The 15,225-nt window shown below is 41.9% G+C and overlaps 1 protein-coding gene across 1 annotated transcript; it reads left to right on the top strand.

Moving 5' to 3' along the window:
• Positions 1-8,423: 8,423 nt before the first annotated feature.
• LOC136516577 (putative leucine-rich repeat receptor-like serine/threonine-protein kinase At2g14440) lies at positions 8,424-13,064 on the top strand. Its single transcript, XM_066510010.1, has 8 exons — positions 8,424-9,187; positions 9,864-10,318; positions 10,692-10,827; positions 10,912-10,983; positions 11,071-11,139; positions 11,224-11,295; positions 12,579-12,650; positions 12,763-13,064. Exons 1-8 carry the CDS (start codon positions 8,526-8,528, stop codon positions 12,803-12,805), a joined length of 1,581 nt encoding a protein of 526 aa, XP_066366107.1. The 5' UTR covers positions 8,424-8,525; the 3' UTR covers positions 12,806-13,064.
• Positions 13,065-15,225: the final 2,161 nt, after the last annotated feature.

Below are 15,225 nucleotides of genomic sequence, written 5' to 3'. Positions count from 1 at the left end.
TTTGATAAACTAGTATCTAGACAAAAGAGTTGAAAATTTTCATATTATGCTTGAAAATTATCTCTAAAAGGCAACTTATGCATCATGATCATGGTCTATATTGATTATATGTTTCTAGTCATGGTATATAAGTGATATGTGTCCATATCTTATACAGAGAGAGTCATATAGATTATAGCTAACTCCCACTATTTTGGAGAGTGTGGCAGTGCCGCGCCTGCCGTGCGGCAGTGCCGCACTTTGAATCTCAATTGAGATTCGGCCCAAATGGTTTTACTACTGGGCCCATTCATTCTTCCTCTTATCCTCAGGTCCATAGTTACTTCTTTCCCTCTCTCTCTCTTACCCCTGATGCCGACGCCCACGCCTCTCTCTCCTATCGCGCCCGCGCCATCGCCATAGCTTGGCCACGCGTTGCTAATCTCAGGCAGTGCCGCGGTAGCTGCTAGACCTCTCTCAACATCGCTGACGACTGCTACTACCCCTGGCCTGAGTAGTTTCTTCCCTCTCTTCTCTCATCCTCGTTTGAGAAGATGGAGCATGGAGATAATGGCCAAAGGGGGAAAAGAAAGATGAATGAGCAAAGAGACAATGATCCACCTTGCTGTGGTCAAGGGAGGTCAACAACAGCAGGCAGTAGTGCAGCTCTAAGGGGACTTGGTGATAGGGGGAGGCACGAGCAATACATTGAAAATGAGGAGAGGCTGGAGATGACAGGTCATACCATTGATGCCATTTCTGACACCCCACAACATCTCTCTTGTTTTGATGGCAGATACATGAGAGATTTTGAGGGTGAGATCATCATGAGACCTTCAAATGACTCTCGCCAGCATGCAGTTGTCAACTATTCCAAGAGTTGGAAGCTGGTGGAAGAGGCAAGGAGGATCAATCCCTATGAAGTGCGCAAGGATTTGGGCATTGATTATAGATTCTGGAATGAGTTTCATTCCAACTTTTATGCCACTGCCATTCTTGCATCCAAGAAAACCAAGATCATCAAGATACAGTACATTGATTAGGATGAGATGTAGGAGGAGGAGCCTGAGTTTGACAAGGTAATCAAGATTTGTGACAGGTTCCAGCTTTTAGACATCATGGGTTTCTAGTATAACTAGAATGAGGAGTTTCTTGCACAGTTTCATGCCACATACTTCTATGACCCGACCTCTAATGAGATTCACTAAATAACTGATGGTCGGCACTACCGAGTCAATTTTATCACTTTCAGCTGGATTCTTGGCTTTGGGGAGGAGCACAAAGGTTACACTTACATTCATGATGAGCCTCGAGCTGAGATCCGTGACATCAGTTACATGTGGAGAGACAGAAGGATTATAGATGGCAAGAGGAGTGGTCTACACAGCTTCTATTACATTCTCAACAACCTCATCAGGAACACCATCAACTCAAAGGATGGAGCAGCATCAGATATTAATGGCTATGTGAGAAATGTGTTGGCTAGATTTGCTCTAGGTGGGGATAGGTTCAATGTCCCTAGATTTATGTGGACTGAGTTGAGATTTGCAGTGGAGGATGGGAGGAGGGATCTGTCCTGTGCCCCTTACCTCATGTTCATGATTGAGAGGGTCACTGGATTTTATTTTTTGAAGGATGGGATGCACACCGTCTACAAAATTGAGAAGACCCAGCTAGCTGTAGCTACTCAGGGAGTGGGGAGCTCTCATGCTCATGTAGATATCCCTGAGTCTTCCCGCTCTAGGTCTTGTAGAGGAGGAAAGATGAAGAAGTTTGGCAAGTGGTTGAAAGCAATCTTTGGCAAGTGCACCTATGCAGCTGACATAGCATATGAGACACAGCTTGAGCAGTGTCAGCAGCGTGGACAGGACCTTCCACCACTTCCTCCTATAGTCCTATTCCACCTCCTCCACGGTATGACCTTCCGAGTCTCTTCGACACAGATTCAGATGATGAGGATGATGATGATGATGAGGAGCAGCAGGGACGAGCAACAGATTGGGATGAGACCCTAGAGGGATACCGTCAAAGACAGGAGTCAAGGCATTCCACTCGTTCCACTCACTACACTACCACTACTCACCGTTAGGGCCATGCACGTATTGACTCTGACGACGATGATGGTGATGGTGGTGCCAGGACTGCCGCAGGAGGTGCTAGGGCTGCAGGAGGTGATGATATTGATTGGATGGACATCCAGGAAGATGACGAGTATGTGTTGATCTTTCTTCTTTTCTTCTCTTTTTGGTGCTTTATGCCAAATGGGGAGAAAATTAGAGGTGTCAACAACATTTTCGACGCCATGGAGGTTGCTGTAGCTAGAGTCATGTTCGTATCCGTTTAGGGTAGTCTTCGTTAGGTGAAAGTTTGAGAGTCGCTCAAAACTCTAAATTGTGAAATAATGCTACTATTTGACTCTTTGTGTGGGATATGGACATATATTAATCTATGCTGTCACTTGTGATACAATTGTGCTAGAATGTATATCGTTATATGTATCACATGTTGTGTGGTGTTTGTTCTGATCTGTGCTGTTACAGCAAGTGCGGCAGTGCCGCACTCTGCTGCAACAGCAAACCATATTGTGCATAAACTGTCATTTGCATCACATTTTACATACCTGACACAATATGCAGCACTTCATAGAAGCATGGATGTAGGAGGAGCCCCATCACTTTCACTAAAATATGAATCTTGGCTTCTTATGCCAATTTGAGAATTCAATTGTCTATTCACATACTTAGGAGGAGGCTCTACACCCATGGCTCGAAAGTCTCAGTATTTATTTCGTATCTTTTGTAAGCTCTAATTGGGTTGTCATCAATCACTAAAAAGGAGAGATTGAAAATGCAATCAAGCCTTAATTGTAGGTTTTGGTGATAATGACAACGCAATTAGAGAACTAATGAGATTTATCGAGATGACAAGCAGGGAACTTATATTTGAGGATGCTACACGGAACGGAGGAGTCCCCAATTACAAATATAGATGGCTTCAAACTCAAAGGAGGTTTAAATTCTTTTATATATTGAATTTGAGTATAGGAAAAGTCATACTATAAAAGGGGCACAATGCTTAAGCTAATATGTGCTACCAAGTGCTCAAACAACCACAAGCATCCTCAGATTCATAGCCAAGACAATTTATACTTCACTATTACCTTTGTTGTCTTGCGTGGTGCGGTACTGCCGCACTTGAAGAGAGGCTCACTCAACCCCATGGTCGTGGGCTCTAGTTCGCCCGACCCCTTGGCCGTGGGCTCCGGTTCACCCGACCCCTTGGCTATGGGCTCCGGTTCGCCCGACCCCTTGGTCGCAGGCTCCTTCTCCCCCGACCCCTTAGTCGCGGGCTCTGGTTCACCCGACCCCTCGGTCGTGGGCTCCATCTCGCCCAACCCTAAGGTCGCGGGCTCTGGCTTGCCTGACCCTTTGGTCGTGTCCTCATCTCGCCCGACCTCTTGGGTGAAGTGTCCATTGAGAGCTAGGGAAATATATACTTTTCCCTTTCCTTCCCAACAGCTATCTGCGATTTTAGTGACCATTGGGGACCAGGGGTATATATACATTTCCCCTTCCTTCCCAACGGTAACAAACCAACTCTCTTCTTCCTCACTTCAGCATGTCCAAAATAGAGCAGGAGCTCTCTCTCTCTCACTCCATTGTTGACCTCAAGCCCTCAAGCAAATCCATTGATTTTCCCATCAATCCTTGAGGAAAAAGGGTTCCAAACTCGATTAGAGAGCAGCTCCATTGATTCCCAAACTTCAAAGAGCACTTGGTTCACGTTTTGGCCGACGGTTGTGTTTGTTACTCTTGGAGCTTGGCTCCTAGCCGGCTAAAGCGTTGCCCATGGAGCTTGCCAACTTGTGTGGCAGTCCCGGGAGGTTTGTAACCATCTCTTGAAGTTAGTAAACTCACCTATCATCTCAAGAGTTAAGTCTCTTAACTTAAGAACGAGGAAGGGCTAGAAAGCTCTAAGCTTTAGTAGCTAACCTCTACAACGTGGAGGTAGGCAAGCCTTGGTGGCGAGCCAAACCATGGGATAAAACATTGTGTCACTCGTGCTTGATTTATATTACTTGCATGACATATTTGTTGATTGAGGTGATTTCTAGAGTTTAAGGCTGATCTACTTGTGTGTAGTGTTCCCACCACTTTTAGCTGTCGATCTGTGATCTACTACTCTGAAGAAAACTAAGAAATATACCCGATCTAAATTTCGTTGGGAAGATTTTGAACTGTGAATTAATCTCTTCTACAGGTGCGGCAGTGCCGCGCTCACAGAGCGGCAGTGTCGTGGGTGAATTTGACTTCGGTTTGAGTTGAATTTTTACAGGCCTATTCACCACCCTAGGCGTACCAGAGATCCTACATGAGTGTTGGATCTTTCAATCGGTCATGATCTTCTCGTATATATAGAGGGGATGGTCTTATCCCAATAGGTAACATCTCCAGATTGTGATCTTCAAGTTCCCTATACGAAAACACGTACAAAAATCAATTTGTAAAGCGTTTGGTTCGGACTTGCACATGCAAACCGGCCTAGCCAGTTCACGAACTGGCCTAGCCTGTTTTTGCGGGGGCTGCGCAGCCCTACAGCCAGGCAAACCGGCCTAGCCTGGCCCGGCCGATTCTGCTATGCATCTAGTGCAGAACGGCTTCCGAATATTATAATTAATTCGTCCGGACTCCGAACAGGGTAAACCATATATGTTTTTCGATCGGCTCGACGAGAGGAACACAATGATACTGTTCAATCTTGCATTTGAAAAGCTTGCCTGGCCGGTTTCTAAACCGGCCAGGTTTCTAAACCGGCCCGGCCGGTTCTGGCTGAACCAGCACCCCTAAATTGAACCAGCACCCCTAAACTGTTGTTTCTTTGTCCAGGCTCCAAATAAGATCATGCAAATATGTTTTCTAACCATTTTAACGATAGAAATATGATAATGGAGTCCATTATAAACTTTAACCAGTTTTGGTTGTCTACACTTGGCCTCTCTCAGTTTGCCTTTCTGAACAGCCTTGCTTCCTAGGCTTTTAGTCAATTGGCATGCCAGTCAGTCGGTTTCAGTGGATCCCTTCTGGGGTAACAATTGGGAGGCCTCTTCCTCTGCTTCCCATTTTCTGCCTTCGCAGGAGAACCGTCACCAATTGGTCCTTCATGATCCAAGCCAACCGCAGGTTCAGAATGTCAAGAGCGCAAATCAAATGGCTCCTCAGGGTGGGATCCCCAGCACCCAGAATCCCTCCCCTCACCAGGATGCTCCTCAAGAGGCGGAACAGAAAGCTCCCCACTCCAATTGTGGATGATATGGTGCGAAGGAGTACCAGAAGGCATAAGTCCAAGCTATTTAAGCATGAGGTGTTGGAGTTCAAGAAGAGCCAAGGAAGGACAAGAAAGTGACGGCATAAGCAGAATTGGAGCAGTGTAATACTACTTGAGTGCTATACTGCTAGTAGACTTTACTTGTGTTAATGCTTGCCTAGTGCTGACAATACATGTATGTCTCTGTTGAGAAACTAAGAATTCTGATATTGTACACTGAATGAACCTGCTTTGTAAATTCAGCTTGAATGTTAACGATTCAATAAGAGATGTCTGATACTCTGATATGCTCGACATGCTAAGCATCCATACTGAAGGCAACTACTACTAACGTGCTCTATAATGAATGTTTCAGCCATGTATTGAATGAAAGTATAAGACAGTACGCCAAGGTTGAATGCATGCACTAAATCTGCCTTTAGACGAGGAATGCTGGAGCCCTTGGATGGAAAACAACCATTGAGGATGGAGATAAAATCACAGCGTGAAAAAGTCATTCAATCCATGTCCGTCGCGGATAGTGAATCATTTCTGGTTTTGGTCCTACTCGAGAATAAAATAATTTGGCGAGATTTTTCTAGTGGTGGTTGTTGTTATGCTAACGTGGTGACTTTAAAAAATGGAGAGGTTGATTTAGAGGTTTTGTTGTGGACCGTCCCTATTTTAAGGATATAATTAGTTTTGGACAGCTACTTTGGATATCCAAATTTCCAACTATTTACCAGTCCTAAACTTGCTGACTGTTCTCGAAGTGGTTGATTCAAGAAAATCAAAGAACATAACTAAACATGATCATGGAACTACCAACCCGACTACTCCGTCTGAAAAAACACTATCCAATTCGACCTATCAATACATCGGGTGAAATCAGGCTATAATTTCTAACTTGTAACCCGATCTAACTCTAAAATACCTGACTCATCGATTTATGAAAATATAATAAATAGCTTGACCGGACATATCCGGCCTGTTTGGCTATCTGTTAAAACAACTTCTGCTGGTTGTTTTAACAGTGTTCAGTGAGCGGTCGCAGCCTGTTTTCGCAGCTGTTGGGGCTGCTGCTGTAGCTGCCTCCTCTCACCGAACACAGCCATCATTGATAGTCGTGGAACAAAATTTTTGAGCCAACATTTTTCTCGTGGTCCAACCCAAATTCGACATGACCTAGCACTTAATCAAGGTCTAGAACTGGTCGCGCACCCACGTCACCGTGCAACTAGATCGACACCGAGCCGACGAGACAACATTGCAACTACTCCGGCTACGACCACACCCGCTTTCCCCGCCGGGCGCTAGTCGAGTCAACGACTCTGCTACCGCCCCCATATGTACATAGCTTCGAAGCACCGTGCAGAACACCGCCTGGTCCGCAGGCCTCACTTCAAAATCTTTTGTTTTTTTGGCACCAGTGAACCAACAACCAGGGACGGAGCTAGGTTTTGACCATAGGGGGCAGGCCGCTTTGATATACCAATGATAACCACGTATGATAAAATATACGTGCATACATACACATATATGTATATTGAGTTAGAAAGAGTATAAATAATAACAAAATCAATATTTGTTTTGCGATACAAAAGAAAGTTAAAAGTCTAAAATGATACTGAAAATTATATCGAAAGAAAAAAAATAGCCCAGTCTCAAATCTCTACCTAACTAATCTAATTCATAGAACAAAATCACTGTAATAACTAGAATAAAAGAGAGGGAAAAGATAAAACACTAATTAACGTCATAACTAGCTAATTAGCCGTATATTATGCAGATCAACTAAGATGTTGTGTAGGAAAAACTACAACAAGAACAACATAGAGAGAGAATATAACATAAATATTAGACAAATCTCATAGATATCAATAAAGACTAACACAAAGAACAGATGATAAATAAAAACAACACTAATTAGTAATTTTCATTAACTAATTAAGGGGTTATATAGTGGGGTACTAGGAAGTTGGGGGGATGTGTGGCCCCCCTGGTCCCCTTCCCTCCGTCCTTGCCAACAACATTAGCTCCATTAGGTTGGTGCCACTTATTCATATAACTTTATAATTTCTTTAACATTTTATAGATTCGATATATAATTTATGATTGTATTTTTGTATTTAAAGATATTATTGATAATATATATGAATTGACATATCGAGGATTCAATTGATATTACCATCGTATTCAAAATAGTTTTTATAAATACATACTTAAGATATTATATGAAAGTCGAATTTCTTGTATTATCATTTGAGAATGTGAATACAATGAGGTATTTTGTGTTTGGGAAAGTCCGAAGAAAAAAGGATTTGGAATCTACCTTTTTTTTGCTTTTCCCTTAGAAAAATAACTCAATCAAAATCCAATTATCTACTCTACAAGAATGACCGCTTGTTATGCCTAATATACTTAGTTTAACCTGTATCTGTTTTAATTCTGTTCTTTGTTTGACTAATTTTTTCTTCGCAATTAAAAAAATGTTTTTTCTTCGCCAAATTACCCGAAGCTTATGCCATTTTCAACCCAATCCTAGATGTTATGCCCGTCATACCAGTACTCTTTTTTTTCTATTAGCGTTTGTTTGGCACGCTGTTGTAAAGTTTTCGATGAAATATTTACTATTTACTTGTTGAATATCATGTTTTTGTAACTCATTGATATTGCAATAATTTATATTGAAAAGATGATAGCCAATTTACTGGCTAATTCGAATTAGTATGTAAATTTCGTATAATTATGACTGTTGAAGCCTTAAATTCAAGTCTCTAGGCTCTTTCTCATAAACAGATTACAAAATATATTGCATTATTTGTTAAAGTTTGGATAAACCATTGCTTCGGCCGGTGCCTGAGTCGCACGAGCATTATTAGTTTATAATAAAGAATCTATGAAATAGCTTGATCTCACATATCATCGATAGCCGGAACAAAAATTTTGAGCCAACATGGTTTCTCGTGGTCCAACCCAAATCCGACCTGACCTAGCGTTTAATCGAGGTCTAGAACTGGTCGTGCACCTGCGTCACCGCGTAGCCCGATCGACACGGAGCCGCCGGGACGCGCAATGCGCATTGCAGCTCCTACGACTATGACCGCGTCCGCTTTCCTCGCGGGGTGCTAGCCGAGTCAACGACTCTGCTGCCCTGCCGCTCCCACCTGCATACACGCCTCCGAAAACTCCCGATTCCCTTCCATTCCCCCTCAAAATTCCAGCGAAAAAGCCCAACCAAAATGCCGCCTGCCCGCCCCCACCTCGTGGCCGCCGCCGCCGTCCTCCTCATCCTCCTCCCTGTCCACCTCGGCCTCGCCGCCGCGCAGGGGTTTCGCGGCTTCTCGTACCTCCTCAACTGTGGCGCGGCGTCCCCCATCACCGACGGCCGCGGCCTCCGCTGGGATCCCGACGGGAACTACGTCTCTGCCGGCACCCCCGGCACGGTCTCGCTCCCGGGCCTCATCGATCCCACGCTCGCCACGCTCCGCAGCTTCCCGCTCCGTCACGGGGCCAAGTTCTGCTACGAGCTCCCCGTCGACCGGAACCGCCGCTACCTCGTCCGCCCCACCTTCTTCTACGGCGCGCTCTTCGCCTCCTACTCCGCGCCGCCGCCGCCCGTCTTCGACCTGATCGTGGACGGCACCTTCTGGACCGCTGTCAACACCACCGACGACGTGCGCGCCGGCGCCGCGTCGTCCTACGAGGGCGTGTTCCCTGCGAGTGGCAGGAACATGAGCTTCTGTCTCGGGGTGAACCCGGACTACACCGACGCCAGCCCGTTCATCTCCGCGCTGCAGGTGATCCAGCTCGACGATTCCGTGTACAACGCCACGGATTTCTCGACCAGCGCCATGGGCCTCATTGCTCGCACCAAGTTTGGCTCCACTGGCGGCATCGAGAGGTGAGTGACCGGCCTTTGTGGCTTAAACGGGGTGTCTCAAATTGTTGAATTGTTAAACGGGGCGGCATCGAGAGTTGAATTGTTGAACGGGGTGTCTCAAATTTAGTGATCTGTAGTCGACAGGACTATTTTAAGTCTGTAACCGATAGCATCATTTGGGCTAATTTCTGCTGCACCTAAATACCTACTACTTTCTGGTTTTAGCCTTTCTTATTAGAGTTTAATTTACATCATCTGTTGAAAACATTTATTGGGTAGGCATAGGTCGATCGGACTGCTTTTGTTCTTTCAGAACTTTTAATGCTGATGTGCTCCCACATAATTTAATTCTTCTGTGTGAGATCATCTGCGATGTATCATAGAGATATGCTCTTGATTTTCTAGTAGGATTTCTTTTGTATTAGTTGGTAGATATTACTTGGAGGAGAGATGCTCTTTCACTTGTTTATTTTCTTAAATTGTTTTATCTTTTAAGACCTATGGTCATGGTGCGTCTTACTCATAGAGTATGGGGGGGAATTATTATATGGCCAAAAAATATCAAAGAGATGGAATTTGCGACATAGGATTGATTAAGAGTGCAAGTACTATATCTGTTTATTAATTTCCTGCATGCGTACGAATCATGGTATTTGTTTGGAGTTCTGACTTGATTCCTCCTTGTGTTTAATGTTAGGTACCCTAATGACAGTTTTGATCGCTATTGGCAGCCATTCCCGGACAACAAGCATGCTGTCAGTAGCACCCAAAATGTTACATCAGCTGACTTCTGGAATCTTCCCCCTCCTGATGTGTTTAACACAGCTTTCGTAGCAGAACAAGATGCACCCCTTGTGTTACAATGGCCTCCAGTGGCTCTTCAAAATGATAGCTATTATGTTTCCCTCTACTTTGCTGATACTTTGCCTGATAATTCAAGGACCTTTGACGTATATATAAATGATTACCTCTTTTTCAAAGATCTAAATTTCACGTCAGCTGGTCTTTCTGTCTTTGCAACGCAATGGATTCTCTCAGGCTTGACCACAATTATATTGAAACCTGCTTCTCCTTCTGCTCTTCCTCCACTTATTAATGCTGGCGAGGTCTTTGGGCTTTTTCCTGTAGGAAGATTGACACATGCCCGGGATGGTATAGCAGTTGCTACACTTATTGCCTCTTATCATTTTCTTTCTGTAGAAATTTCATGGCAAATGTAATATGATGCATATTAAGTTCATAATCCCTTGCCATGTTATGAGTCACCGGAAACTCTTGTATGGCTAGCACAGCAGTGGCATTACCATCAATGTGATACCTTGAGGTGTAATGCATTATGTTTCATTAACACCACCTAGTTGTCAAATAGTTCCTGTAATTTATCAGTGCACACATCTTTTAGGGAGTCACATGGATTCCAAAATATGATTGCAGGAAAATAAATCGGCACTGCATATAACATTCTGCATAAGTTGCCTTGCATCATGTAACTAGTCTATTAATTACTTCTAGGATGCTTTTGCAGTGCTTGCCCTGGAGAGTATAAAGAAAAACCTTCAAAATATACCTGAAGATTGGAATGGAGATCCATGCATGCCTTCAGGATATTCTTGGACCGGAGTTACATGTGATGAAGGATCAAAAATACGTGTCATCTCATTGTGAGTTGAACTCATTCTGCTTCCATCTGTGTAGCATGGTTCTTCCCCCTTTTGCAGTGACATCATTGTATTGATTTATAACAGGAACTTTTCAAGTATGGGTCTCTCTGGATTTCTTTCACCTGATATTGCCAATCTGACTGCTTTGACTAATATGTATGTTTTCTTTTAAAAAAGTAATTGATTATTGAATAAAATAGCAAAAATTAAAAATAAAATAAATAACACTGTTACCATTTCCAGATCTTTCGCACACAACAGACTGGGTGGGTCTATTCCAAATCTTAGCAACCTAAGAAATCTCCAACGACTGTAAGACCCTATGTAATTTTCAAGGTCATTGTCAAAGTTGTATGTGTGTCTGTACATTACTTAGGAGAAGGGTTTATCTTGTAGGCACCTGCAAGAAAACCAGCTATCTGGATCGGTACCTGAGACATTGGGGACAATCAATACATTGCTTGAAATGTGAGTTAATTTCATCACTTTGTGCTTATAGTTTGTTATTCTCATTTTCAACAATTTGACATGAATATCTTTCATGTTGAAACAAATTATCAGCACCAGCATAGTGGGTTGATGATCTTCAATTTAGTTGTGTTTTCATGCTTTGAATTGCTGCACATCTATTCTGACAAGTAAATATGTGTTGCATGCTTGAAGAACACAAGAAGTTGACAGTAGATGTAAACCTGTGACATGAGTTAGTGTTATATGATGTATTTTAGTCCTTAGTTTGTATGGGTATGCCTTTCAAGTTTGTTATTATACATATAACGGAATGATATAACATATCTCTGCAAGTCCCGCAGTATACAATATTTGTCCAATTTATGGGGATTTACTTCTTACAGTATCTCTCTGTTCGGAGTATGCCAATGGTTTGAACAAGCCATTGAAAAGGAGAATAGCATGTTATAAAATTTTCTTTTGTTAGTTACATGATTTGACATCCTCCCCTTTGCTCTACATGAGCAATTGTCCGACAGATAATTCAACCTTAGTTTATGGGTGGGAATGGTTTTGTTACACAGTCTAAAACCTAGCTTCAGCAAAATACTGGGGATATGGTGCAATTGTTTGCCCCATTGTTTTTGTAACACAGTCTTACAAAATTGTGGTCAACTGACCATTTATTCCTTCTTTCAAGAGAATGGTGCTGCTGTGACTTGTACTCTGATGCAAACTTTAATAGCAGCTAGCTGGAGATATAAATAGGAACTGGAATTGGAATAGAAAACAGGAACAACTTTGCTAGTCAGGCCATGCTTCAATTCTCTTATCACCACTACAATTTTGAATGGAAAATCCTATGAAGGGCCATGGGATCTATGTGCTAGCATTATAGTAGACAAATTTCTTGGTGCGGATCGAATGTCAGCCCAGTACATCTGCAGAACATGTGCAATGAAATACACTACATCCTGCCAAAACGAAAGAGATAAACTTGTCGGATACTACCTTAACCCCGCTTGAAAGTAGCTGAATTTGTTTGTAACTCTATCCACGAGTAATGCAATATGAGTTCCCAGCACCAAAAATGGAAGTGTCCCAAGTACCAAGTCAATCCTGGAGTTTGTGACATTTAAATGTAACGCTGCCATGTTGTTGGTTAGGTGTAGAGTGCCCGAGATTGGTGTTATCTCTTCATGCACCTTGTATCTGGATGCCAATACTCCAGTCAGCATATGCTTTTGAATTAATCTACAGTAATGCCACTTACCAGATGATTTTTTTTCTTCATTAATCAGATTTTTACAGCACAATAATTTAAATGGAACAGTTCCAGAGAACTTACTGAACAAGACAGGATTGACTTACGCGTAAGTTCAATGTCACTTGAACTCAATTAGCGGTTGGTTTACATGTGTGTGTTTGTGTGTGTGTTAATTGGACTTATCTTGATCATGTTTCAATATTCCATTCAACTAGCAGATTTCTGCCAGGGAATAGCTTCTCTCCACGACCACCGCATTGACAACCAGGCATTTTGTACAACCAACTACTCTGTGTGTACACAACATGATTCAGAGGTAGCAGGAAAGTTGTTGATTCTTTTAGGGTAGCTGTAGCAAAATTTTGTAACCATTCTGTGCATAAAAGCGAGAAAGCAGTAAAGTATTTCAAACCAATCAAGGTTGGCAACATGGTGCCAATGTATGCTTGCAGAAGCTAAGCATGTATTTAGAATGCTGGACTTTGTACATTAGGTATTGGAAATGAAACGTTTCTTAGAAGATCTTCAGCAAAAGGCAAAGAGTTTTCTTTGAGCAGTTCAGGTATGGGAAAGTTTCCTGGCGGTTCTTTCATATCCTTACTTTGCTAATGCCCTTCCTTAGCAGTAACGTGATCTTAGGCAGAAGGGACTGTATTCATGTGATATGAATGGTCTAGTTCAGGCTGCGTTCCTGTTAGGGTTTATTCTTTTTAAGTTTTTCGCTCAGAATTCTTGGGTCAGACTCTGATGTGGAACTGAAATTTATGGGAACTCTTCGATAGAAGTTGCATTCTGGGCTGGTTCCAGCGTGGCTAGCTGTTCGATAGCACCAAAGAGGTTGCCATAGGACGTCTGGACGTGGCACTCTGCAAATCAGTTGAATCAATAACTCTAAAAAACTTCCTTCTCATCGGTACATGATATAAACACTTAAAATCATTTGTTTAAGTCAAAAACTTTTCTTCTTGCAAATATTCATATATAACATTGTAACGTATTAGGTGTAAACCAATCAACTATTGTAAACTTAAAAACTATTAATCAGGACCACTAGATGCTCATTCAATGGATGTGGTGATAGATGCTCATTCAATGGATGTGGTGAGAGGTTGGATTTTTTTTTGCGCTCAAGCCCTTCACCAGCTGGCCTTTTTTTTTTTGCGCTTAAGCCTCCTCATCCCATCCATTGGATCAACATCTAGTGGTTTTGATCGGTAGTTTATAAGTTTGCACAGGTTGGTTGGTTTGCACCTGATATGTTACCCAAATTTAAACGCATTGTTGTTGCTTCTTAAAAAAAAGTCTTTAACTATTACTCCCACCTAATAAAAAGAATACAATGTAGCGTACTCCAGAGTCAAACCATTTTAAACCTAAAAATTCATGACAAAAAGTATCAATATTTATGGTACCAAAAATATACATTTATATAGTATAACTATATGGTGTCATAAATATTAGTATTTTTTATAAATTTAGTCAAATTTTAGATAGTTTTTCTAAATAAATAATTAGAATTGCATCGTTTTTAGCAGAGGTCGTATTAATTAGTACGACTGTGGTGGGCTCATAAAACCACTACTCCCTTAGTTCAAAATTATAGACCACTTTAACTTTATGCTAAGTTAAATTTCCTAAAGTATGGCCAAGCTTACAAAAAAATGCACCAAGATCTCTAACATTAAATTAGTTTCATTGAAGTTTTCAATAAAATATGTTTTGACAGTGCATTTTGGAACACGATGAACCAAAATGAAACATTTGAGGCGCAACAAAAGATCATTAGAATCTAAGATACAAGGATATAGTCGAGAGGGAAAGGAATTTGAATTCTAGAAAAGTCTAGAAAAATTCCTAAAAAAAGATACTCATCTCCTAAATGTATTTTAGGGCCTACTTGGTTCACTTTCAAAATTTACCAAGCAAAGGATTTGGCAAGTTGTGATTTTGGCTAGTATTTGGTTGGCTATCAAAACTTGCCAACTTCTCACATTTGACTTGCCAAATTTTGGTCGCGAACCAAGCAGGCCTTTAAAAACTTATACATGCATAACACCAAACACAACCAACATGAAAGCAACACATCAAACAAAAACCTGTGAAATTAATTTTAAAAAATAAGAAATCTTTTTCTCTCACTAAATTGACAACAATATAAATTAATATTGCATTTTTTAAATATTGAAATCATAAATTTTATCTAGCGCTTTCTATTCATATCCCAGAATTGAAATTTTAGGGTGACATGGGTGGACCTTAAACTTGCTAGCTAAAGTGAGTTAGAATGGCATACCAAGTAATTAATTTAGGAAAAATAACCTAAGTTAACTGACTAAGACTATTGGATACACACTTCCATCCCTGGTGCAAGGCCTTGGAGCATCTCCAACAGTTTGGTAATCCACTTCCAATCTTGTCTTTTGGCAAGATGAAAAAACTTTCTCCAACAAATCTCTATCCTAACCCCCAATCTAACCCCGCTTAGGAAAACACAAACAATCGTGACTCCCAATTGGTGTTGGGGTGCCCCAGTACCGTCGCACTTGACTGCCGTCGCTGTTTGGAGGTTTGCTAGAATTGAATCTCTCGGCCACTATTCTTTGATCTGAGGTAGAGCAGACAATGAAGATTCTGTTTTGGATGTGAGATAGGATGCTAGCTATGGATGACCATGACAACCA

This window comes from Miscanthus floridulus, chromosome 17, assembly GCF_019320115.1.
Source record: "Miscanthus floridulus cultivar M001 chromosome 17, ASM1932011v1, whole genome shotgun sequence".
Classification (NCBI taxonomy): Eukaryota; Viridiplantae; Streptophyta; class Magnoliopsida; order Poales; family Poaceae; genus Miscanthus; species Miscanthus floridulus.
The sequence above is the reverse complement of the archived record's forward strand: the minus strand, read 5'-3'. Positions and strand labels throughout refer to the sequence as shown.

What these genes read in the sequence shown, in the direction of transcription:
- LOC136516577 (XM_066510010.1), top strand. Translation starts at nt 8,526, where the DNA reads ATGCCGCCTGCCCGCCCCCACCTCGTGGCCGCCGCCGCCGTCCTCCTC. An exon ending in TCCACTGGCGGCATCGAGAG is followed by an intron (nt 9,188 to 9,863) that starts GTGAGTGACCGG and finishes GTTTAATGTTAG; the next exon opens with GTACCCTAATGACAGTTTTG. An exon ending in CTGACTGCTTTGACTAATAT is followed by an intron (nt 10,984 to 11,070) that starts GTATGTTTTCTT and finishes TACCATTTCCAG; the next exon opens with ATCTTTCGCACACAACAGAC.